Source organism: Coffea eugenioides, chromosome 10 (assembly GCF_003713205.1).
Source record: "Coffea eugenioides isolate CCC68of chromosome 10, Ceug_1.0, whole genome shotgun sequence".
In the NCBI taxonomy this organism is placed as follows: Eukaryota; Viridiplantae; Streptophyta; class Magnoliopsida; order Gentianales; family Rubiaceae; genus Coffea; species Coffea eugenioides.
Window position 1 is genome coordinate 9,285,126 of NC_040044.1, and position 23,538 is coordinate 9,308,663.

A 23,538-nucleotide genomic window follows, 5' to 3' on the forward strand; every position below is an offset into this window, starting at 1 on the left:
CATTTCTTTCCTTTTCCTCCAAAATCAATAATCTTTTCTATTTCTATCTTATTTAGCAAGTCAATGCATACGCAAGGAGGTATGCATCTGTATAGCATACTGCAATTAGGCATGCATAATTGCTTTCAGAAATTATAAATCAAATTAAGAGAATTCATGTTTTGTCTCCAGACAAATGCTTCTTGAACCGACAGTGTATCAAATATTAATCCATTGTTTAATTATCCATCAGAATCATAAGCGAAAAAGGAAGTAGAATAAGAACTGTTTTAGGACATATGCTACTGCACAAGAACATAAACCGACCATGCCTTCCTGTCTTAAGTCAAGAAAAGACCATATTGTTGGAAAGTAGGCCATTTTGGTTCTATTTTTATGCAAGACCTTGAGAAGAATGTGGTTTAGCAACTAACATATCAGCAGGAAAACGTCTCTGATCATAATATAAACATTTTAGCTTAAGAAAACAACCCATCTCTAATTAGATGTAATAAAGATAAACCACCACTAGTACAAACTATTATTTAATTACATGCATGCATAAATAGCAAGTTTCTGAATAAATAAAAGAAGGGATTGCTAGTTTTTGATCTATTTCTCCTGTACATTTATCTGTCACATAATCCAGCACAATTCCTTGTTCTGATTATTGACTTGGTTAGAACTAAAGATCTTGCTTTGGCTTGCGGCTCAGTTCTGAGTAGTGACCACCCATAAGTTGCAAAATCTCTTCCCATAAACCTTCCGAGGAAGAATTTTGTGAACCCCCAAAGATTAGATTTGCGCTACATGCGGCAACGTACCAATAATCTGATTCAATCTCTTCCCTCAACTGCTCATGCTGCCACCCTGCATATCCAACAAAGAATCTGAAATCATGAGGCTTAAGCACTCCCTTTTTTACCAATGCAGAAGCTTCGTCCAAACTGTTTCGAGCACCAAAACAAACACCAGGTATCACCTCTTCAAAACCGTGGAGGTCTGAATTTTCCCCTGCTCTTAGCAGAAACATGCTTGCCTCGAGAGGCCCCCCAAAATGCAAGGCGCAATCAGCAAATGTTGTTTGCAGATCAAGATTAGTGGGTTTCATATGTTTGATCCTTTTGTGAAGGGGACGACTTATAACAATTCCAAATGGCCCTTCTTGTGGGTGTCTGGTTCCAGATCTGAGGAGGAGAACTACAGTTCTTTCAAAGGTCCGAACTCCATCAAGTTTTTCTGTAGCAACAAGAAGACAGCCATTTTCGGGTGCAGATATAGGGTGGGCCCACTTTTGAGGGAGAGTTTTGGGCCCAATAGACGCCTGGTCTTGCTTGTGATTGTCAGAGATGGTTTCATCCTGGCATAAAAATTTTAACAAGAAGCAATAAATAAACTTCAAATATAACAGTTAAATCTAGTAAGACCACAGTGCTCTCCTTTACTCTCAACTTGAATTGTTTAAGGGTATGCAAACGATTTCTACTCCTTGATAATGCAATTAAATATGCGGAATCTCCCAGCATGTGCAAAAAGATGGCATCAAAGTAGAAGGATAATTTCAACATGTAGAGCGACAGAAGTTTGCAATAGTTTATGATAAAAAAGAGCACAATTTTGGCAGCAAAATCCAATCTTCAAACTAAATTGTCAAAAGAATAATCACAGAATTTCAAAAGTCGCAGTCTCTAACTATCCAGATTGCTTAGGAGTTCCCATGAGGATACCAAATTTTCTTATAAATAGTACTTAAACAGATGAAAAACCATCCAACAATTAGTCAAGGATCAGAAACAACTTTGTTCTTCAATTCACAGGAAATGTATTAGAGGTGCAATGGAATCTATAGAAAATCCAAGATAGTACATATGATCAGACTTGACATGCACATGTAATAGATTGATGCTGCAGATGTACGTGAGAGTCCAAAAAATTAACTGAAACATTTGTTAAATTTGTTATGTTGAACACTCATAATTGAATTTTAGGTAATTTTATGATGAGTGATCAATCTAAATGCTCATTTAATCAAATGCACTAGGCAAGTTCATATTTACATAATGCCACTAAACATAAGTAGTCATGCTGCATTTAAACATGTACAAAACATCATAATATGAAAAGCCATGGAACAAAAAACCATTCAGGTAGAGATTTTTATGCACAATGCACTAATGACAAGGCATGAGCAACAGCCAACGCCTCCAACATTGATTTTGAACACCTAGAAATAAGGGATAAAACATTCTGATAGTAAGTTAATCCAAATCACAATTTAGTGCGGCAGGATTGTAATTATAGCACAAACAGAGACATTTTTTTCCCTACAAAGAAAATGAATAGCACCTCCATTTTAATGCCTTAAAACTCCAAAGCAGGCAACGGGTAGTGACCAAGTATTAACCTAATGCTATTTATTATGGCTTCCCCACTCTAACAAAAGACTGATCTTGGAGATACTCTCCTCTGAGGTTTGATAATGGATTCAATCAAGCGGTTACTCTTCCAAACATCATGTGAAAGAGGGATCATATTATCACATGGATACTACCACGAGATCATTCAAACAAAGCGTGACATTGCTCACTTAAGATATCTGGGAATCTCCAGAATGATGCCAGCTTTATGAAGACATTCAAAAATTCTTTTCTTACTACTTTCAAATGGGTAGACAGTAGGAATATGTTGGAAGGATCTTAATTTAAAAAAATTACCTGTTCCTGAATATAAAGGCTTGCCCTGAACTCTCTCCAGTCCAGGGGTTTACGATGGGACTTCTGAGAACCAATGTCTTTTGATTTGTTACTTTCAGATGGATTACTTTCTTTCTGACCATCTCCTTCTGGTGATGATTGATTGTCATTCCCTGTATTAAAAGAAGTAAACATAGAATGTATAGTGTAAAAAATAAGGCATCTCATGGAGATAATTAGAAGCATGCAAGTTGTGCATGGTAGGAGAAAAAAAGCACATTCAAATCGTACCAAAGTAGACAACAGCACAGAAATGAATAGACAACGAGGGTAAAAGAAATTATGGCATTTAAATTTTTCTATATCTTCTGGCTCAGGGTTTATTATCTATCTGCTATTTATTGTTTTGATTATTACAGTTTCTCTTTGCTTTCATTAGTAAATTGGGGGGAGGGAGAGAGAGAGAGATACAAACAGACACAGATAGATAGATAAACAAAGCTTTTTTTTTTTTGGGGGGGGGGGGGGGGGCGGAGTGGGAGACAAATAACAGATGCTCAAATCGAATAAAAAATTTAGTCAAATTTTTTAATTTACAAAAAGAATTAGCACCGATAAGGAGTCTGCTGAATGTCGGCCTGATTAGCACTATGTCTATCCAAGATGACACTTGGCAAAATAAAAGTCTAAATATTCATTAAAATTACTAGAATTGAAGTTGAGAAACAAGTAATAATCAAAACTTTAAAAAACTGCGTAATTTTGTCATCGAGTACTGAGAAAAGCGTGCCGAAAAACATTCAAATTGTCATGCTTTGCTAAAAGTTATGATTATCCACATGATTTTATATATATAAAATGTACTTTGTGTTTTGCTTTAATTTTGTCAATCTCTTTGATACATTACTAATTGCTACTACTTTCTGAAACAATTACCAAGGAATGCATTTGGGATCCATGCAAGAAGAATCAAGGATTTCAATCTTGGCAAAATCAACAAAAAGAATACTGATTTTCAAACCAGAGAGACGATTACTGAGTTCACAATGTAAAGGAAGAAAAAACAGACACTAAGAATCACAAAAAATAAAATAAAAAAAAATCTGTATCTACTTTCATCATGCTGAAATTTAATGTTTTCAAGACCATTTCTGCCCGAAATTTTTTCAGGTAAATGTTTATTGTATAAATTAACTGCAACATACCCTTTCCTGAAAAAAGAGAAGGAAGAAAAAAAGAAAAATGATGAACTACACAAAACAAGGGGCAGTCGACATCTCAAACTCAGTTTTCCGAGTCATTCTAATTCTTTCAGTCAAGCCTCAATTTATAGCAATCTAATTAAAGAAAAAGATAGAGAAGTATTCATGGATTCTTCTTAAACCTTAGTTGGACTCGCTGTTACATGTGGTAACCCTTAATCAAAGCCCTATTTCACGTGCAAAACCTTTTCATACCTAGAGGTCTTGGAGTCTCATTGTCAGCATTAGATGAATTCAACCCATAGTTCAAAGTCTGTAATTCCACTTAAATGCCCCACCCAACCCTTCAACCCATAGTTCAAAGTCTGTAATTCCACTTAAATGCCCCACCCAACCCTCAACCCCCCCCCCCCCCCCTCCCTCCAACAACACAAAAAAGGGGAAAAAAGGTCAAGGCTCAAAGAAATGATGAGGAAACCTTAGATCTTAAATCCTACTGCTAGCGAGATTAACTTCTTAGTATGCAAGGCAGAAACGCATCACTTTATTTCAAAAGGTCCCTTCTTTTTGAAAGGGCATTAACATGAGAAATTATTGAATAGTTGCCATGTATGACACATGGTACCCGATTTCCAGTGGTTTATGTAAAACTAATACTTTCAGTGATGAAAGTTAGGTACCCACTGTCCTATCTCACAAGTACTAGATACTTATTCCAATACCCTTACTATTATATTTTTGAACAAATTAGTTGTCAATACAAGCGTTAATGGTCAAACTACGTTTCTACTATTGCATGACTACCTACAGCTTCTGCCTTATTAAAAACATTCAGTCTTCCCCCCTTTTACACTAACAACAGCTAGAGCTTATTTTCTCCAAAAGCTGCCATCCCTAATCCCCAGAAGAATAACCACGAGCATACCATTTAAAACTGCCTATCTATTTCTCTTTTCCACCTCAATATCATGACTAAGCATTTCAAGAACCCTTTTGCTAAAACATTATGTCCCAATATAACATCATTATGTCCCAGGCTTTTCTCTGTCACATTACACTTGGCCTATGTTAAGAGGAATCGAGTACGAAAGTCCCAATGACACGGCTACCCTAGGCCAAAATGAAGATCAGACACAGGTATGGTAGGACAAACTGAAGAGTCCTATAATATAGCACTTGGCCACCAAAGTCTCAGTGCACCTTCCTCCACCCAATATGTACACCCCATTCAGAATGAGGGTTTAACTCCCAAAAGTAAATTTCCAACTTTGGAGCAAAAGGGAAAAAAAACTTTTCACATTAACAATTGATCATGAACCCCATTAGCACTTAAAGGGTCTCAATGTAATTTAAAAAAAAAATTACACTTTGAACTGGTAAACACCAATACTAATAACCTTAAAAAGCAAAATGATAAACAAAAAGCAGAAAGCAATCCAAATCCCCCTCTCTCAAACTTTCTTCACTTTCTAAGCCTTGTTATAAGTGCTAGCGATTTCACACTTTCAGTCATTATGCTTCTTTCACTTAGCTTATCTTACTAAAGGAATCCAATCAGGAAAATCAATTATAAAATTCTTGGATGTTAATCCACCCTGAACATGGTAATGGCTATAATAAAATTAGCATCAAATAAACCAAACAATTCTTGGATTCTTTCTACACCCTGAACATGGTTGTTTGTAATGTTGCTTTTCATAGATCACTGTCAAAGCGCAACCTCTAGCCCAATTCTTCACACACATAATTTTAGTCAAACCAATTCCATCCTAGAAGATTAAAAGCCAGCAAATACCTTTAAAAACTGCCTATTTATTTCAATTCCTGTCTTGATTTTACGACTAAGCATCAAAAAACTCCATTGACAAGATTTATATGAGCTCATTGTGTCATATTTAGAACGGCCAACAATGTAGAATTCCAGCTTCCCCATACTACAGGTAGTCCAGAGTGTTGTCAGAGTTGGGGATCGAGTACCACAAGAAATTTTCAATTCTCGGGCTATGAAAACTGAAGAAAGCTTCAAGATTTACAGCTGAGGATAAACTCATCGGGGCTATGAAAACTGAAGAAAGCTTCAAGATTCACAACTGAGGATAAACTCATCAGCACTTGAAAGATATAAAAATTAGCATAACCACACGAATTACCCTGCACACCAATACTCATTTTTCTTAACAATTTAATATACAATGCATTTATAAATTTGTCAATTATACAACAAAACCAGAAAACAATGCCAAAATAGTAAGCACAATACTCCACAAGTAATTGACGCCATAAGAAGCAAAACAAATTGCAGAAAAGAAGGAAGAAGAAGAAGAAGGAAGGAAAGGAAGAATCTTTACCATAAGAAGAAGAGAAATTATCAGAACTACTATTACTACTATCGCTGTTCTTCTTCCCCATGGCTCTGACCATTAAGGATTGGTATCCACAAGGCCTTTTTCTCGAGACCCTGATCTCAACAACCCTCAAAGTCCCACAAGCAGAGGAAATCCCAGCAGCCATCACACTTCTTGAGCTCCATTTGGAAAAGGGCTTCTGAGGAATTGAATTTCTCAGCAGAAAAGGTCCCCTATTGCTTGTATTCTTCACATTAATGGACCATAGATCCATAATTCCCGCAAAAATTCAAAACCCTCTTTCTTTTCCTGTTTCCTATCTGAGTTTTTTCCGGGGAATCCAGAACTCTTGGAGATGATGATCTTTAGGAACAGGACGTTATGGACAATGATGATGAGAAAAAAGAAGATGAACAAATGGAGTGAAAAAGACAGCAAGAAAGAGGGAGTGATATCACTGATCTGTTGAGAGAATATGCTTAGTCTCTTGGGCTCTACAGTGTAAGGGAGTTCAGTCCACTTTCGTGGGCTCCACAGAGTAAGAAAGTCTAGTGGGTTTTGGGCTCTACCGAGGAAGATAGGGTAGTGGGGTGTGGCTGGGCTGAGGTGTGCTGGACGGCTAGGACTAATCCTCTTGATGATAAGAAAACAAGCCCATCAGGAATCGAATCACCAGCACAAGTACTATCAGTCCTAATCCAAGGAGAAAGGCCTGGGCTTGTGTGGTGTCCAAGAAAATGAGTGGTTGAGCACCTCTCAATTTTTTGGATCTAAAAGTAGGGCAGTGGGGTTTGGCTGGGCTGAGGTGAGCTGGACGGCTAGGACTAATCCTCTTGATGACAAGAAAACAAGGCCATCAGGAATCGAATCACTAGCACAAGTACTATCAGTCCTAATCTAAGGATAAAAGGCCTGGGCTTGTATGGTGTCCAAGAAAATGAGTGGCTGACTACCTCTCAATTGTTTGGATCTAAAAGTAGGCCTGGGCTTATGTTTGGACTGGTTTTTTTATTCTAAATTTTTTAATTAAATCCCATGTATTTGAGCTTGAAAAATGGAGCATGCCTTCCCAAAATGAGCTCTGTTGAAGTTCCTGGTTCTTCCAAATCCGAGGGCACTTGTTAATTAGGTAGACAAGTGGAATCCCAGCACTTGATATAGAGACAATTGCTTCACCAACAGTTATTGGGTCAAGCAACAAAGAGTTTGATATCCTTTAAGTATGATATTGGATACGAGTCTTATATATGGAGAAAATAATGTTAAAAAAGCTATTTTTGAAAGGGATTCGACAATGCTTGTCTCCAAATGCGGTCACTGGACACTGTACGATTTACACATGAAACAAAAAATTGAGAAAATACTTTTTTTTTCTTGTATTTCCTAACCACCAAAATTTCCTATAAACAGAAGATGGCAGTTTGGCGATATAAACATGGACATGTTGGTACAGGAGTTGCTTCCATCTCAGGTTTGAGGACATTGGCCAGCTTGGTATAGATTTTTGGGCTTTTGAGCTCATTAAGTTGTCTAAAGCATGAAATTTTGTCTGCGGCTTGCCAAAAATGTAATCCCAAATATTTTCTCGTTGACCACATTCTTTCTTTGAGAATTGAGACTCAAAGCTTGTAACACTGATCTTCCTTTTTTTAATGTACCTTGAACATTTTTGCTTAAAGAAATTGAGTATTAGATGCATTCATCTGGTGCCTAGTTCAATTATGATAACTTAGAAGTCTGAAGGCGTTGTTCAACATTGAATTACTCCTCCTAAGTCGCCCCATATAATATAGACAAATTATTCGGATGGTCACTAAACTTTTGCAATCGTTGAGTTTTGGTCATTGAACTATTAAAAGTCTAGTTTTGATCACTGAAATGTATAAAGTTAAGATTCGAGACTATTCCATTAGATTTAGTCATTAAGTATGCCAGATTTGAGTATCGACATAATTCCCAAGACAAAAAAGGGGCAATTTAGGAAGTTCAAGAGGGAACATTATTCAAGGGGCAATTCAGAAAGTTCATCGGGAAGAACAACTTTGTAGACAAATCCAGTATTCCCCCTACCAAACTCATTGAACTCCTTGAAACCATTGGTGGCATCCTTCAGTTCTGAAAGCCGGAACACTTGGGCAATCCCAAGACATTGGACCACACACGAAGGAGGATTTGGATCACCATTGACTTCAATCTCCTGCTCAGGTTTGCCAATGCAGGAAGCAAAATGTATCCTTTTTCCTCCTCCTTTTGCGGATGTGACGCGGGGTAAGAGGTACCAGCCAAGTAAAATCAACATGAATCCTGAAGCAGAAGACCCAATTATAAGCAGCAATTCACGCAATTGCTGTTGGTGCTTCGGCTTCATCTCAGGCGAAAATTGGAGCCCATAAATATCCCAGCAAGAGTTGTTCTGGCAGAGGGAGCAAGCCGTGCAAACCTTGTCAGCATCCTCAGTACGAGCACTCGAAGTGAAAAAATCCTGCGGAACAATTCTGCGCACAAGGAGAACAAATCTTGAGATCTTTCCGAACACACTAGTTGGTCAGATCTAGCTCATTGAGAATGCTGGCGTTGAAGGCAAATTTTCCTTCACCATAAGTAGCAGGGCTGCATAATCCGGGACTGCATAACTGCAACGGAGGATCATAATCTAAAGGTGGAGTACCATTTGCAAACTAACAATCAAGTACTAGATTAGCCTCCCTGATGCCGCAGGTAACAAAATCTGTGGAAGCAAGGGTAAGAAAACCAGAACTCTTTGGAGACCAAAGACGAATTAAAGTTCCCCCAGCATTCAAGTTCGTGATCATCTTCTTGAATCCCACAAAAATGTTTTGCTCCAGCTACCACCGAAATTAAGCGAATCCCATCTGGTATAATGCCAAAAGAATCATTATTACCCCATCAATTGCCTCCCTGATTTGCCCCTTTCTTTTGTTTTGGGAATTGCATTAGCACTCAGATCTGGCATACTTAACGATTAAATCTAACAGGGATAGCCTTAAATATTAACTTTATACATTTCAGTGATCAAAACCAGACTTTTAATAGTTCAGTGACTAAAACTTGACGATTGCAAAAGTTTAGTGGCTATTCGGATAATTTGCTCTATAATATACTAAGATACATCTGCCTAAAGTAAATGAGAAATTAAAGGGCTAGTTCTGGAATCTTAAAAACCCTTGATAGTTTTTAAGACCTTTGTCTCTAGCTCTGAATTAAAGTCGGGACAACAATTTAGACAAAATATGATGAGCAAAGCTGGAGACAGGATCATCCATCAGGTAGTTGGATATTATGAAAATGAGAACCATTAAGATGAATAGAAAAGAGCAAGAAGATACACATTGATCTATCCAACTTAAAAATTTTGGACCAAGATCCAGACACTTTTTTTAATATAAGTGGATTGTTTTAAATCCGAAACCTCTCATTTACAATCTTTTTTTTCCGTACTATCCAACCCATCTCTCTCTCCATTGAGACGCCCCATGATCATTAAAAAAATAAAAAAAAACATTCCATTCAATCGTATGCAAAGAAAAAAAAAATAAATCTTTCCTACCATTCGAATAGCTCAAAATATTTTGAATAGATTATGGGCAGTCCGTTTGCCTGGAACACGGGCGGCGAGTGTGGAAGCAATAATTTTACTGAGAATAGCCTTAGACACACGCACACACTACTTGGTATAGTACATTATCCAGAAATTGGACCCTAAATTACAAAAGGATTTTATTGCTTCATATTTCAAAGGTTATTAATACTTTATTTTACGAATGCCAATGACGTCAAACTCAATGTTTTAGTTTGACTAAGTACGAGTTCTAAAAATTTTTAAGGATGTATAATTGCTTGAGAAAATAAATTTGTACATGTGGGCCTCATTCGAACATGTAACATAGGTAAAATTTGTGGGGATGTGTGAGAAACATCTTTTAAAAGAAAATAAATAAAAGCACTGATTATTAATTAGGTTCTTTTCGAGCACACAATAGAAAGTAGACCATTTGTTATTTTACATGTAAAAGTTTAAAATTGTAACTCTAAAATACATGTAATTTGTTGGGTGGATGATAATGTTAAAAAGTGTCATATTGAATGAACAACCCTTCTTTTTCAAAGTGTTTATCACCGAATGAAAAAAAAAAAAGAACCATAAATTCACTTGGTACAACAATTATGAAAGACGATAAAACTTAATTAATTCTTTAATTAATTCTTAAATATATAGAATATAGAATTCGAGGTAGGTGAGGTTAGATTTCTGTAACTTAAACTCCAAAATGCAAATCGCTCTAAAGATCAGCTTTAGGTTCAATAGATGTGTCCAAGTCCAAATGGCCGACAAAAAATCAGGAAAGGAAAAAGAAAAGAAAGTGTCACTACAACAAAAATGGCCTTTCCTAACATATCTGTAAGGACACTTGTTGGTTTGTGTCATTATAGCACTCCTATCATGACACTTATTAGCAATTCAATAATATATACTCTAATTTTTTTTATTTTATTAGATATAAAAATAATAATGTGCCTTGAGACTATCTAACATGACACTTGAGAAAATATGAGATACACCAAAAAAAAAGAAAGACACTAAACGGCATCATTTGATTTTGGCGGAAGATTCATTCGCCCTAAAACACTCAAAAATTTCATTCTGCCGGCCAAAACACTTACTCAAAATTTTCATTTTCCAGCTCCACCATTTCCAGCCACCCTCTCTCTGTCTCTCTATCTCTCTGTTGTCAGATTCCGATGTAGTTGGTGGGAAAAATGGGTAGCAGCCAAGCAGCAGTTTCCATGAAACTTCAACCGTGGCTCCCTCAGGCAGCTAACAGCAGCATCAGCAACAAAATCTCTCTCGAAGGAAACCCACTTCCGGGTCATCATCATCTTCTTCTTCGAATTCGGCTCAACAAATTTCTCCCCCGACTCGAATAGTTTATCGAGAATTGTCTTCCAAGTCCAATCTCAATTTGCCCTTTTGGCAAACTACCTGGTTCATTGGCTTACTTTTACTAATGGCAATCTAGTTTTTCGGTCTCGCCATTTTCCTTTTTCTTACCCTTGACTCCGATTTCACCTCTTCCCCCATCTCTACCGCTTCCGAAGGCATCCAGGTAAGCCAAAAGCCCACTTACTACTTCAAATTCATGGTTTTTGCGTTCCTGTAGTTGCACAGATATGCGGTGCATCTTTGTGTGTGTGTGTGTGTGTTTTTCCCCCTATTTGTTGAAATTGTACGCGGAAAGTTGTTTTATAGTTATTTTTGGTTCAAAATTTTGACCAAGTTTGTGCTATTATAGGCATGTGATGGTTATAAATTACAGCGCTTCAGAGGTTTATAAGCTAAAAGAGAACAGGGAAAGAGGAAATGGAGTTGTTTGTGTAGAATTAGTAATAGCCTTCGACATGTTTGATGAAATGCCTCGATAATCTTTGTTGAAAATCTAGCTGGGTATCAGTTAAAAATTGCTATTTGGATTTTTTAAAGAGTTGATTTATGAATTAAATTTGATTTTTTTTCCTGTTTTATAGTTTGAGGTTTCCGTTGTGTGGCGAAAATAAAAAATGGTGTATGATGCTTTGAGTTCTAATAGTTGTATAATGGGGCTTTGTGCTAAGTCATTCTTATTTTGTTCGGCATCTGTGATTTTGGTAGATTACTTATGGGTCAGTGATCAAGTTGATGCATGAGAGAACAAAGTTTAGGCTGCATTCGCATGATGTACCATATGGCTCTGGTAGTGGGCAGCAATCCGTCACTGGTTTTCCCAACGTTGATGACTCAAACAACTATTGGGTATGTTTCTTTTTCTAGTATCTATTTTTTCTAGATCATCATAATTTTCTAAGTTTAGGTATGATTAAACTTGGCTTGCAGATTGTTAGACCCGTACCAGATACCAACGCCCAACAAGGGGATACAATCAAAGGTGGTACCATCATCAGGCTGCAACACATGAGGACCAGAAAATGGTTACATAGCCACTTGCTAAATGTAAGTCTTACTATGATGCCTATTGGCTTCTAATGTATCAAACCAGCAACTGATACTCGATCGTACCTCTTTTGATCACTTGTGCTTTTTCATACCAAAAAGGTACCCAGCAGACCTGTTCGAAAGAGCTGAGATCAACTCAGTTTTAGACTGGCATCACGCCAATCTACGACATAGTTCAGGTGCCCATCTTAAGTTTTGGCTCTCTATTAAATTATTACTAATCTAGCTGTACATTATTAGTTTGTCTTCCCTTATCAAGAGAATTGGGATTTGTCCAGCGATGTCTAGATATAGTCATTCCAAGTTTCATTTTCAGTATTTTGCTTATAAATGATACATTATCATCAATATTAATGTTGTACTCCTTGATGCATGCGCTTATTTTTCTTACAGCTGGATTAGTCTTCCATAGCAAATGGATCTTTTTTGAAGTCATTATGATCTCATCCCATGAAATAATTTTACCTTTCTTTGTTATTTGATTGTTGCCTATGAACATTTTGTGTGCTTCCAGTTAATTGATCTTTAGGAGAGTCATTCTAGATTTATTGTCCCATAACAATCTTTAGCTAATATATTACTGGTTTTTCTTTTGGGTTGGCAGACCACACTTTTGGATTACATCAGGAAAAACAAGGTATGAATCGATTATTTTTATTAATGTTCACATTGAGGTACATTATTTGTAATGCCATTATGATTTGATGACTTTAGAAGAAGTACCTTATTCTGTCTTATGTTATGATACTTGAATAGCTGGGAACTAAATCTTAGACAACCTACTGTAGGTGGCAGCATCTGAAACATGTGGAATTACTCAAGGCATGAGGGCATACAAGGTACAAGTACCTTTTGATGGCAAGCCACAGACTTGTGTTTTCCTTGACACTCCTGGACATGAGGTAATTAATGATGTAGCACTGGTTCTAACTTTTAACTGCTTATTCATGCAAGTTTTTTTTTCTTTTTTTAAAATTTTTATGTCAAATGCTCTTCTTGGAGATTTTGCAGACATATCTTAAAAGGCCTTTGTCAAGATGAATTATCTAACATAACTGTAAAAATGGTTGGATAGGCATTTCGAGCAATGAGAGCTCGTGGAGCCAGAGTAATAGACATTGCTGTTATTGTAGTTGCTACTGATGATAGAATTCGACCTCAAACAGAAAAGGCCATTGCTCATGCCAAAGCAGCTGAAGTGCGAATTGTTATTGCTATAAACAAAGTGTGCTTGCATTTATTCTGAGATTTTCCACTGTGTGTTGGCTTGTATATCATTTAGTCTCATTTGCATTCTGCTTTTGATGTATGAAACATGATGACAAATCTCCTCTTGCTTATAGGAGTTGGCATTTTCAGTTCTCATAATCACAGTACTGCTCAAGTTTGATGTTTCTAGATTTTTGCATCATAGCATATTATCTTATATGCATTCTGTTCTTTGGGATAATTTTAAAAGTCCTTTGGGTTTCTGATTGACGGAATGTATAGCAGGGAGCATTACCTGCAGGTTGCTTCTCTCTCAAAAAAAAAAAACTCCTGACAATTAAAAGTGTCAGCATAGAATTCGATATTCTAATGTTGTACTATACCTATCCTGACACTTTCAATTATCAAGAAAAGGGATTTTTGTTGGCAGATGGGATGTTATAACAGCATAGTTTTCCTGACATATTGAATAGTACGAGTCTATCCCCACATTGGAAGGGACAACACTCGCCCTAGGTGTGAGGATAGATAAAGTGTCAGGTTAAATTATCTATACTGACACTTTTAAATGCCGTTAAAAGCCATTTTTGTTGTAGTGTGTAAATCAGTCCAACTAATTATTATTTTTATGAAAAGGTATCTTTTATTGAGAAATATATATATATATATTTATATATACTAGAGATTTTCAATACATTGTGCCGAAAATATTGAAGAATTTCCCGGTATTCTCATTTCTCTAAACAATGATATGTAAATTCTTGCCAAGTTATATGTAGTGTCCACGCAAATGCATAACTTGTAGAACTGAAGAATTGAAGTAACTGTTAACTTAATTGGATTGCTAATTAAGCTGCTTAATGGGCGAGACCACAGTGGTAAAGTTCACTAAAAATTCTATCAGGAAGACATGTTAATTTTTGCTCCTTATATTTTAGACATCAATCAATTACTTCTCATATTGGCTGGCAAGGAAGAACCCTAAGAAGGGATGTAAATCTTATGCCATTCTGAACCATAATGAAGTGCTTGCATACTTTCACATAAACCACGAAGAGTCCGGACAAAGGAGCACATATGCAATATGAAAAATAAACATGAATGAAGAACACAATAAACGTAAATTAATTAAGTCACAGTACAGAAGAGTCTCTCTCTCACACATTTTTACGATAGTTTGTACAGCTCCAAAAAGTATTAGAAGGAAAAAAAAATTCAAATCTTGGGCTAATTCAACCATCTTGGACTTTAAATTATCAAATATCCATAACAAAGATAGTTAAACAACACCACAACAAATTAACTGAATCGTAGAACAATAGTTCATAACTTCACAAACACTTTGAAATTCCTTACAGCCCCAAATGTTTGATGCCAACAAGTGTCACGTTCATTCCAGTCCCAGACGGCGCCATGTGGACAATGGCTTTCATATAGCACTTTGAAATTCCTTTAGAGAGTCCTAACAATGTTAGCATTGATATTAAAAAGGTCATCTTTAGTCATTGCTGGTTTCCTAGGAACTCCAACAGGAATGATCACAAGATGCGTGCGAGTAAAGGTATCCTCCAATTGCTCTTTCTTTACAAAACCATGCAACTAGAAATGTAAACCATACATTAGTAACAAGTAACTTGAGGGTATTTGTTGGGTAACGCCAAAATACCAGCACCTTGCACACTGGTTTTACAAAACAGTAATGCCAGCTTCAATATCACTTAACAATACTCTGCTAGTCAAGTGGCACACATGAAATTTTAAGGTATATCTCAATTAGCTAGGACTATCTACTTGAAATCAAGAAAAAAAAATTTCCTCAAAGAATCAATTCATTCACTCACCAACTAAAGGCAAATCAAACCATAATAAATAGCATTTTAAGAACCACAAACACAAATATTTAAATTGCAAAATGTTACCTTCTTTTGTGGGGTTTTGGTAGGTTCTTCCTCATCCTCAAAAGTTTCTTCTTCATCTTCGGAAGATGATTCATCTGAGCTGCTTATCTTTGGTTGCACAGGCTGCCAAAGTTAAATTCAAGCATTGAACATATAAGTGAAATGTTAAGGTCCCACAAAAGTCAATGCGATTAATAATATATGTTGCTACCTTGTTTGCCTTTGGTGGTTCCTCATCTGAACTTTCATCTGAACTTTCCTCTTCATTACTACTTTCTGTTTTCCCGCCTTTAGCACTGGATTTCAGAACACCAGTGGGCTAGAGAACCCCACAAAGAAATAATTACAAAAGCCAACGGATATGTTAAAAGGCAACAAAATGCATACCATACCAAAACTTTACTCTTCCTTTTCTGAGGCTCCTCATCTTCACTTTCCTCATCAGAAGTGTCTTTCTCGCTACTATCTTTATTCGCCTGCACTTGCAAAGCTAAAATAAAAATACACCTGATACCAGTCAAAAAAGCATGTCCTCTTTAAAAACTTTAAGCATGTAAAGCTATTACTTGCATGTTTTTCGCTGCAGAGGATGGCCTCTTAGGAGAAACAGCTTTAGGAGGTGGTGACAGCCATTTGATAAAGTAGCAAAACAAGGAAATATCAGGAGTTAGAAAAAAAAATGTAGAAAGAACCATAATACCTCTCTAAAGGAATATATGTCATCCATATTTTTAATGAAGCCTCAGCATTGTAACATTCATCAAACCACTCATCTACTAAACTAAAGCCTTTACTTGCATTCCTTTTTCTTTTCATTTTAATGAAAGTAGGAGTAACGAAATGTGACTAATGATAGCTACTGAAGAGAGTAAAGCTAACTTTTATATATATGAAATCCAAACTGCTAGATATAAGGAGCTGACCAAGAGATACAAATGTGAGACTAATTATTTGACACTGTCATATTCAACGAATCAAAGTGATTAAATAATAAAAGGCACGAGGTGAGAAAGAAAAGTGATATAAGCATAGATTCAGTTATGACAATAGAAAGAAAGTGATATGAACATAGATTCAGTTATGACAATCTCCAGGGTGTAGTCAAGCAAAGCAAGATTTAAGCACAAAAATTGGAGGATGTAGTGAAGGAATAGAAGAAATGATCTTGCATTGAAGCAATTCCTTAATACAAATCTCTCAACCCTAAACAAAAGCCTCTTTAGCACCTCTTTTAAATTGTGGCTAAACCCCTGAACAAAGTTGATAACCAAAATAAAGTATAGAAGAAAGGTATAAGTCAATGTAAAGCTATAAAAATTATCGAATATGTTTAAACTATACTCACAAGGGAAAAAAATTAAAAAAAGAGAAAGGTATGTTTAGGCACACTTTGAATGAATGTCAATATGCTAAGGAGAAAAGCAGCTGAAATATTAAGAAATACTAGAATGGACATATCAATAATTTCATCCACAAATTTCAATGCCGAAATTCAACCAACCAGAAACACTAAATCAGGACAGTAGATATAAAACCAACATCATGTATATAGTAATTTAAAACTGCAATAGTAGACCTAGATTCAATTTAATGCCAGAATATCACAAAAACTTTTCCTCAATAAAGATGTGAATTTTATGCGATCAACTTCTCATATTGTGGATTTAATATTTGAGAGTTCTGTGGAACAAGAAACATTGCCTCTAGAAATAACTTTCAGGAACTAATATTCTACGCTTTTAAGCCAGTCACAAAAATTGCTAGAAACTCAATATTAGAATTCTCTGTTTGAAATTTTGTTTCTTCTATCGCCTACCTAACCTTTGTGAATAATATCTCCAATGTGGGGCAAAATTTTAATGTGTAAGACTTTATCTTTTATTCTCATTTTGATAAATGGGATTTTAGCATGGTTTTCTTGTATCTTTAATACATGGATGGCAGTATTCATTCTGATGCCTTTACATAAGACTGGAACTTAAGCTTGAAGTTAAGGTTGAGAATTTAATTTGTTTTAGCTTAGTTATCTCTATTTAGCAAGTGATGACAACGTTTCTTGGTTAATTAGTTGTAGTGTATTACTAATAGGAAAAGAAAAAGTAAGAAAGTGTATGAGAACTATGTAAGATTCTTTCTCTAAAGCATTTATAATTTCCTTTTTAAACTTCCTCTCTCTTTACTGTGACGTGATTGTTTCTCCAATTTTATTTACTTATTTATTTTTAATTTTTAAAGAAAAAACTGGAAATATGAGATACATAGTGCCTTAGCTTTTCCTATCTCGTCTCTTTTTGTTCAACAAAAGATTATGTGAACATCTTTCCCATTACTTTAGAAGCAGATGCACTATTATTTCCTGTTGTTATTAGTAATGATAGCTAATGGTTTAGTACTCTTAAACTTTTCATTCTGTCACCCTAGGGTGCATGAAAATGTGAATTTTATGCAATCAGCTTGTTGTAACATGTAACAAGAACCCTATAGACTTTTACTGTTAAATAGCAGAACTTACAACCTATGGACTTAATACTCGCAAGAGAACTTACAACTACTAAGAAAAAAATATAAGGAAAAAATATTCAGTTGACAAGTAATAAGTGAAACCAAACGAACTTACAACTGAAATCTATGAACGCTAAATCAGAAGCTCTTCTGCACCAATTCTTTGAAAGTGCAATTAAACCCCTGAAGAAATTTGGCAACCAAAATGAAAAGTATATAGATTATCCAATCTCTTGAATACTCATACGGGAAAATATTACACAAAAAAAATGAGTACTTACCTTTAGTAGGAAACATTGCAGAGGAAAAGGAGGAAGAACTGTAGAGTTTTTTATGAGCAGTGTTTGTGTTCCTGATGTATATAGAGACACAAATTTTATTAGTTGTTTGGAATTTTTCTTTCACTGTCAATAATTTGCCAACTGGCCAACAAAAAGGAAAACAAAAGGACAAATCTATATCCCTAGAAATGGTATTAGCCGTCATGAACACAATAGATAATGACGCAAAATGGATGAGTTGTTAGAGATTTTTCTTCTCACTCTTGATAATTTCTCAACTGGCAGACGAAAACAAAGGCAAAAGGACAAACCTATATTCCTAATAATGGGTAGAAATCATACCTCATACTTGATTTTTGTGGAGCAATCCCACAGTTGGGATATGGATAGGCAGCCATAATTGACTCTTTGTGGAACAATCCCATGGTTGGGATACGGATGAGCAGCCATAATTTGGGAGAAAAGATCGTCAAATTGTTGACCAAGTGCTAGAGCAGTTCAATTGGTACTTTTGTTTGTCGGAACCAGAAAGAAAATGAAAGAGAGAAAGGAAAGGAAGCAGAGAGAGAGGAACAAAGGAGAAAAAGTATAGTTGAACATGAAGACAAAACGAAATCTACAAACATGCTTCTTCTGAAGCAAAAAGAAAACGAAGCGGAACCACTGGCAAAGAAAAGAAATGGAAAACAGAGAGAGAGAAAGAAAGAAGAAAACAAAAGATGATGGGCTAAAATGAAGCAGAAAGGGACTGTTTTGCTTTCCTGCCACATCGGTGAACTTCCATTTTTTTGTTTGACTATTTGACTTCTTGTCTCTCACAACGGAGACAAAGGAGAAGTGGAGAACAACAGAATTGATGGCAACTACCGCTTTCTTTGGTCTAAGAAAAGAGGGGAAGAGACGGGAAAGAAAGCAAAGACCATTCGCGAAAAGTCAAAAATAGCCCTCAACAGTTAGTTACTGTTTTGGGGCTAGTTATTTTTATCTGGGTAAGGTAGTAATTTCATGTAAAAAAACAAAAATGACCTCAACAGCGATATACTGTTTGGAGAAGTAATCACCGTTCCCGAGACATAAACGGAAGGAAAATTTTCTTCCACCCCTGACATCACCACGTGGCTCAATGTGGAAGTAGAAATCTTAACTCTTTCTATATATGTAAGATAAGATAAGATATATATATATATATATATATATATATATACTTATTAAGTCAGCTCAAAGACTGGCTGAAGAAAAATCAGAGCATTAAATCCATATACTACAATTAGGAATTGACTTTTCACAATAGCTTGAACCAAGATAAGGCTAAGGGCACTTCTCTTGGATGATTTCAATCATGAATGAAAGTATTTGCTCGTTTTATCCAAAAAAGAAAAAAGGAAAAAGATAAGGCTAAGGCGGCCAGTCAAGTCAGTACAACAACACTTGGTAAAACGCCATTTTTTCCCATACCCTCTCATTATCCAAGATATTAAATTTAAAAGTTCAGTTATAAGGTTGAATGATTTATATCCTTTTAACAATTTTTAATTGGGTAAGATACCAATGGGAGAAGTTGAAAGTGTTAAGAGGAAACACCTCGAGAGAAAGAATGGTTAAGGACTCATGAAAGGCCGTTAGTGGATAAGATGGAGCCTAAACCCCAACATTAAAATGAAATAAAAAAGAAAAGGAAATTCCAATATTTATGTTTTTTTGGGTTTTATTTTTTGGGCGAGGGTTGGCGGGTGGGAAGAAACTACTGTAAGCCCAATCTAACTAATTTATGAAGGATAGTAAATGCTTGATCTATATATGGCCGTGGTTCCAAAACCATAGATTCAGTTTAAAAATCAATGGTTCTAATTTTTTATGAAAGTTGGAACCTGAACTAGCCCTTATAGGGATGTTATAGTTACGATTCTCAAACCTCTAGTTTCAGACTAATTTCAATTCCAATTTGATTTTAGTTACGGTTTCGATTCCTTCTTGTTATGGTTCCAGTTTTTTTAGTTATGTTTAAACATTTGTTGTTAAAAAAATTAATTCTAAAAAAATATGGAAATCAATGTAGGAAAAAATAAGAATTGTATAGTATTATCATGTGCAAGGAAAAAAATAATGCAAATTTTATTTTAAAAAATCTCATTGTTGATTAGATTGGATTCGTCTTTAACTTAATTTAGTTATGAGGTATAGACTTACTAATGAGATGTGATAAGAGGTTGTTGGGTTAGGATTGAGGCTATTGGTGTTGGGTATTGATTATTGATATTGAACTCTAAATTGACCAAATAGGTTTAGGTAGCAAGTATTTTTCAAACGGTTTGAATGCATCCTAAACCATCAGTTCCAATTCTAGTTCAAAGTTTTAGTGAACCTGAACCTTGAGTTACAGTTATGGTTTCATTCCAATTTTCAAAATCCAGTTCTGATTTCAGTTCAACAAACCGCGGATCCAATTCCGATTCAGATCTAAATTGTGGCCATCTCTAACTTGATCTGGATGGAGTTCTTGAAAAAGATTGAAAGTCAAGTTTTGATTCAAATCTAAATTCCGATTCAAATCGGAATTGGAATTGGATCCGCGGTTCTAATCATTATATTGCTACTTTGACTTTCAATCAAATCAAAATTTGAAAGGTATAATATCTGCATAATATATTGTTCTTTGTTGATGTTATTTGATTATGAATTTTGTTCACACAGTATTTAGTTTCAAATTACCCTTCTAGCAAGTGATTTTGCAAACGCATTTAGACGTAAAAAATGATTGGGTATTGTAAAGTTAAAAAGTAAATAATTCTTAAATGGGTAATTAGATTACCTAAATCTATTTTAACCACCAATTTATAATCATTTAATATAAAAATATGAACGGATTTGTTCAACTATAACCAGTATCCAATAACAGTTTGCCCAAATTCATCCAACTGACTCGTATTAGCTCTTCTTCTTAGGATGTTTTTTCCTTAAGGTTTTCACAATCATAATTTTAAAATCGGAATTTACAAAGGGTGGACAAACTCTAGGAAACACTACTATAAATATTCGAATCTACCATTTTGTTGGAAAGTATGTGGACAAGATAAATGAGGTAAGGTGCCTTGAAAGTATAGGATAGATTCAAAATCACCAGAGGTATATTCACAATCATTATCAGATCTAAAAAGCTTTATAGTTTTAGATAACCGAGTTTGCACCATTGCATTAAATTCACAAAAAATGGAGAGGAGTTCAGAACGGGATTTTAAGAGATAAATCCATGTATATCGGAAAAAATCATCAATAAAAATAATAAAATAAGGAGAACCCCCCATAGTAGGAATTGAAGTTGGACCCCAAACATCATAATGGACCAAATCAAAAGATGCTAAAACATGAGAATCACTCTTATTAAAAGATAAAGCAGATTATTTTGCCAATTGACATGGCATACACTCGAAAGATTCAGACTTGACAATCCCTAATCTACCATCAGATATTAAAGCTTTTAATCTAATAGGAGAGAGATGGCCTAATCTGAAATGCCATATGGACATAGTAGGAGCACCAAGTGCACAAGAAGGTGAAAGACGTGTCAATTCGAACAATCACCCAATCTTACGTACGGTCCCAATTATTGTTTTCGTCAGTGGATCCTGAATAAGACAACCAGCACCGGGAAAATAAGATGTGAAGATCAAGGTCACATAATTGGCCAAAAGAAAGAAGATTGAGAGACAATTGAGGAACAAAATAGACATCAGATAGAGAAATATAATTAGATGAGATGGTGCCAGTATGTATAGCAGGTATAATAAAACCATTAGTTGTGGAAATGGAAGTAGGTTGCGAAGATAAGGATTTTGAGGAAAAAGTTAAGATTTATTGGTCATATGGTTATAACATCCAGAATCAATGAGCCATGAAGAGGTACCTGATGTGGCAGAAAAAGCACATGCAAAACGTTGAACAGTGTGAGTAAGAACTTGAGAAACAATGGCCTCCAAATCAGCAGCAGAAAGAGCAAAAGAAGCAGCAGGAGATACAGGTCCAAGAGGTGTGGCAGCAGTAGACTTAGCAAGAGGGTAGGTTATATCAGTGCTTGCTGCAGTGTGAGGAGAAGAGTTCCAAGTACACTGTTCTTGACCTCCTTTTTTACGTTGAAGTTTATGGCACTTAGAAATAGAATGACCTAAACGGTGACAATACCTGCACTCAATAGTTGATTTTGAAGCAGAAGATATAGGAGGTTGAGATGCCGAATAAGTCTGACATGGAGTGGCAAGGACCATATCAACATAGCAAGAAGAGGTTATATGCCTTCGAGTTTCTTCAAATATCAAGTCTTTAAGAGCAGCATCAAGGAAAGGCAATGGCTTTCTATTGAGAATAGCAATTCAAGTGGAATCAAACTTGTCAAGTAAGGCCACCAGAAATAGAATAAGGCGATGAGAATCACAGTAGGCATAGAATTTTTTTGCTTCACTAGGGTAGCTCCATCGGGGGTTCTAATTTAGCAATCTCATCCCAAAGACAGCCCATGTCAGAGAACAAATCCTGAACAGATTGACCAGGCTATTGTTTCATGGCATTTAGTCGAAGGGAAAGTTGGTATTGTCGAGAGAGATCGGTAGCAGTGTCATGATCAGTTAATAAGTTCCAAACTCCCTTTGCAGTATCAAATCACTTAAAAAGGCGATTAATGGCGGGCACAGAGGTATTGGTAATCTAAGTGATAATTTTATGATTATCACTATCCCATTCTTCGAATAGAGTGTTAAATTTTTCAGAAGATTCTCTTTCAATAGCAATAGGGAGAGTGACACCACCAGTGATATATTTCCAAAGTTTATGACCACGAATAGTGCTGTTAATCAAGTTGAATATTTGACTGCCGAGCTCGACTTGTACTTAGCTTGAGTCAAGCTCGAACTCACTTCATTAAATGGACAAGCCTTGAAGTGTGTTCAGACTCGGCTCGCCAAATAGGACATGTGACTTGAGTTCAAACTTGAGCTCAACTCGTTTATCACATACAAGCTGAACTCGAGCTCATGCAAATTGATCACAATAAAAACTTGTAATTTTCAATTTCTAGTTTTTGACTTGTGAAATGACATATATGCCCTTCTTTATCAAGCCCAAACAAGCCACTCGAATAACAAACGATTCGAGCTTACTCGACTCGTTAATTAATCGAGTAAATTTCTAGTTCAAACTCGACTCATTTACTAAAATTGATGAGCCGAGTTCGAGCCTTATCGAGTCGAGCTCAATCAAGTTTTCGAGCTGCTCATTTTGTTTAACAACCCTAACCACGAAGAAAATTTTGGAATGTTTGGGCCTAATGAGAATAGTTAGTGCCATCAAGAATGATATGAATAGGTTGAAAAACATCACCTTGAGCCATTGGAGATGACAAATAACCAAAAATATACTCCAAGGAATGGAC

At 35.8% G+C, this 23,538-nt stretch overlaps 2 protein-coding genes and 1 long non-coding RNA gene across 3 annotated transcripts; 1 reads left to right on the forward strand and 2 right to left on the reverse strand.

Moving 5' to 3' along the window:
- Window positions 1-481: 481 nt before the first annotated feature.
- On the reverse strand, window positions 482-6,646 carry LOC113749083. The gene is made up of 3 exons (XM_027292735.1): window positions 6,223-6,646; window positions 2,694-2,845; window positions 482-1,339 (listed from the first exon to the last, which is right to left on the reverse strand). Exons 1-3 carry the CDS (start codon window positions 6,491-6,493, stop codon window positions 665-667), a joined length of 1,098 nt encoding a protein of 365 aa, XP_027148536.1. The 5' UTR covers window positions 6,494-6,646; the 3' UTR covers window positions 482-664.
- Window positions 6,647-12,117: 5,471 nt separating this feature from the next.
- LOC113750191 lies at window positions 12,118-12,865 on the forward strand. Its single transcript, XR_003464641.1, has 3 exons — window positions 12,118-12,226; window positions 12,329-12,408; window positions 12,834-12,865. It is a non-coding gene; the product is annotated as an uncharacterized LOC113750191 (long non-coding RNA).
- A 1,788-nt stretch (window positions 12,866-14,653) lies between these two features.
- LOC113750367 (nucleolin 1-like) lies at window positions 14,654-16,031 on the reverse strand. Its single transcript, XM_027294354.1, has 5 exons — window positions 15,903-16,031; window positions 15,729-15,812; window positions 15,548-15,655; window positions 15,358-15,459; window positions 14,654-15,037 (listed from the first exon to the last, which is right to left on the reverse strand). Exons 1-5 carry the CDS (start codon window positions 16,029-16,031, stop codon window positions 14,891-14,893), a joined length of 570 nt encoding a protein of 189 aa, XP_027150155.1. The 3' UTR covers window positions 14,654-14,890.
- Between the last annotated feature and the right edge of the window lie 7,507 nt (window positions 16,032-23,538).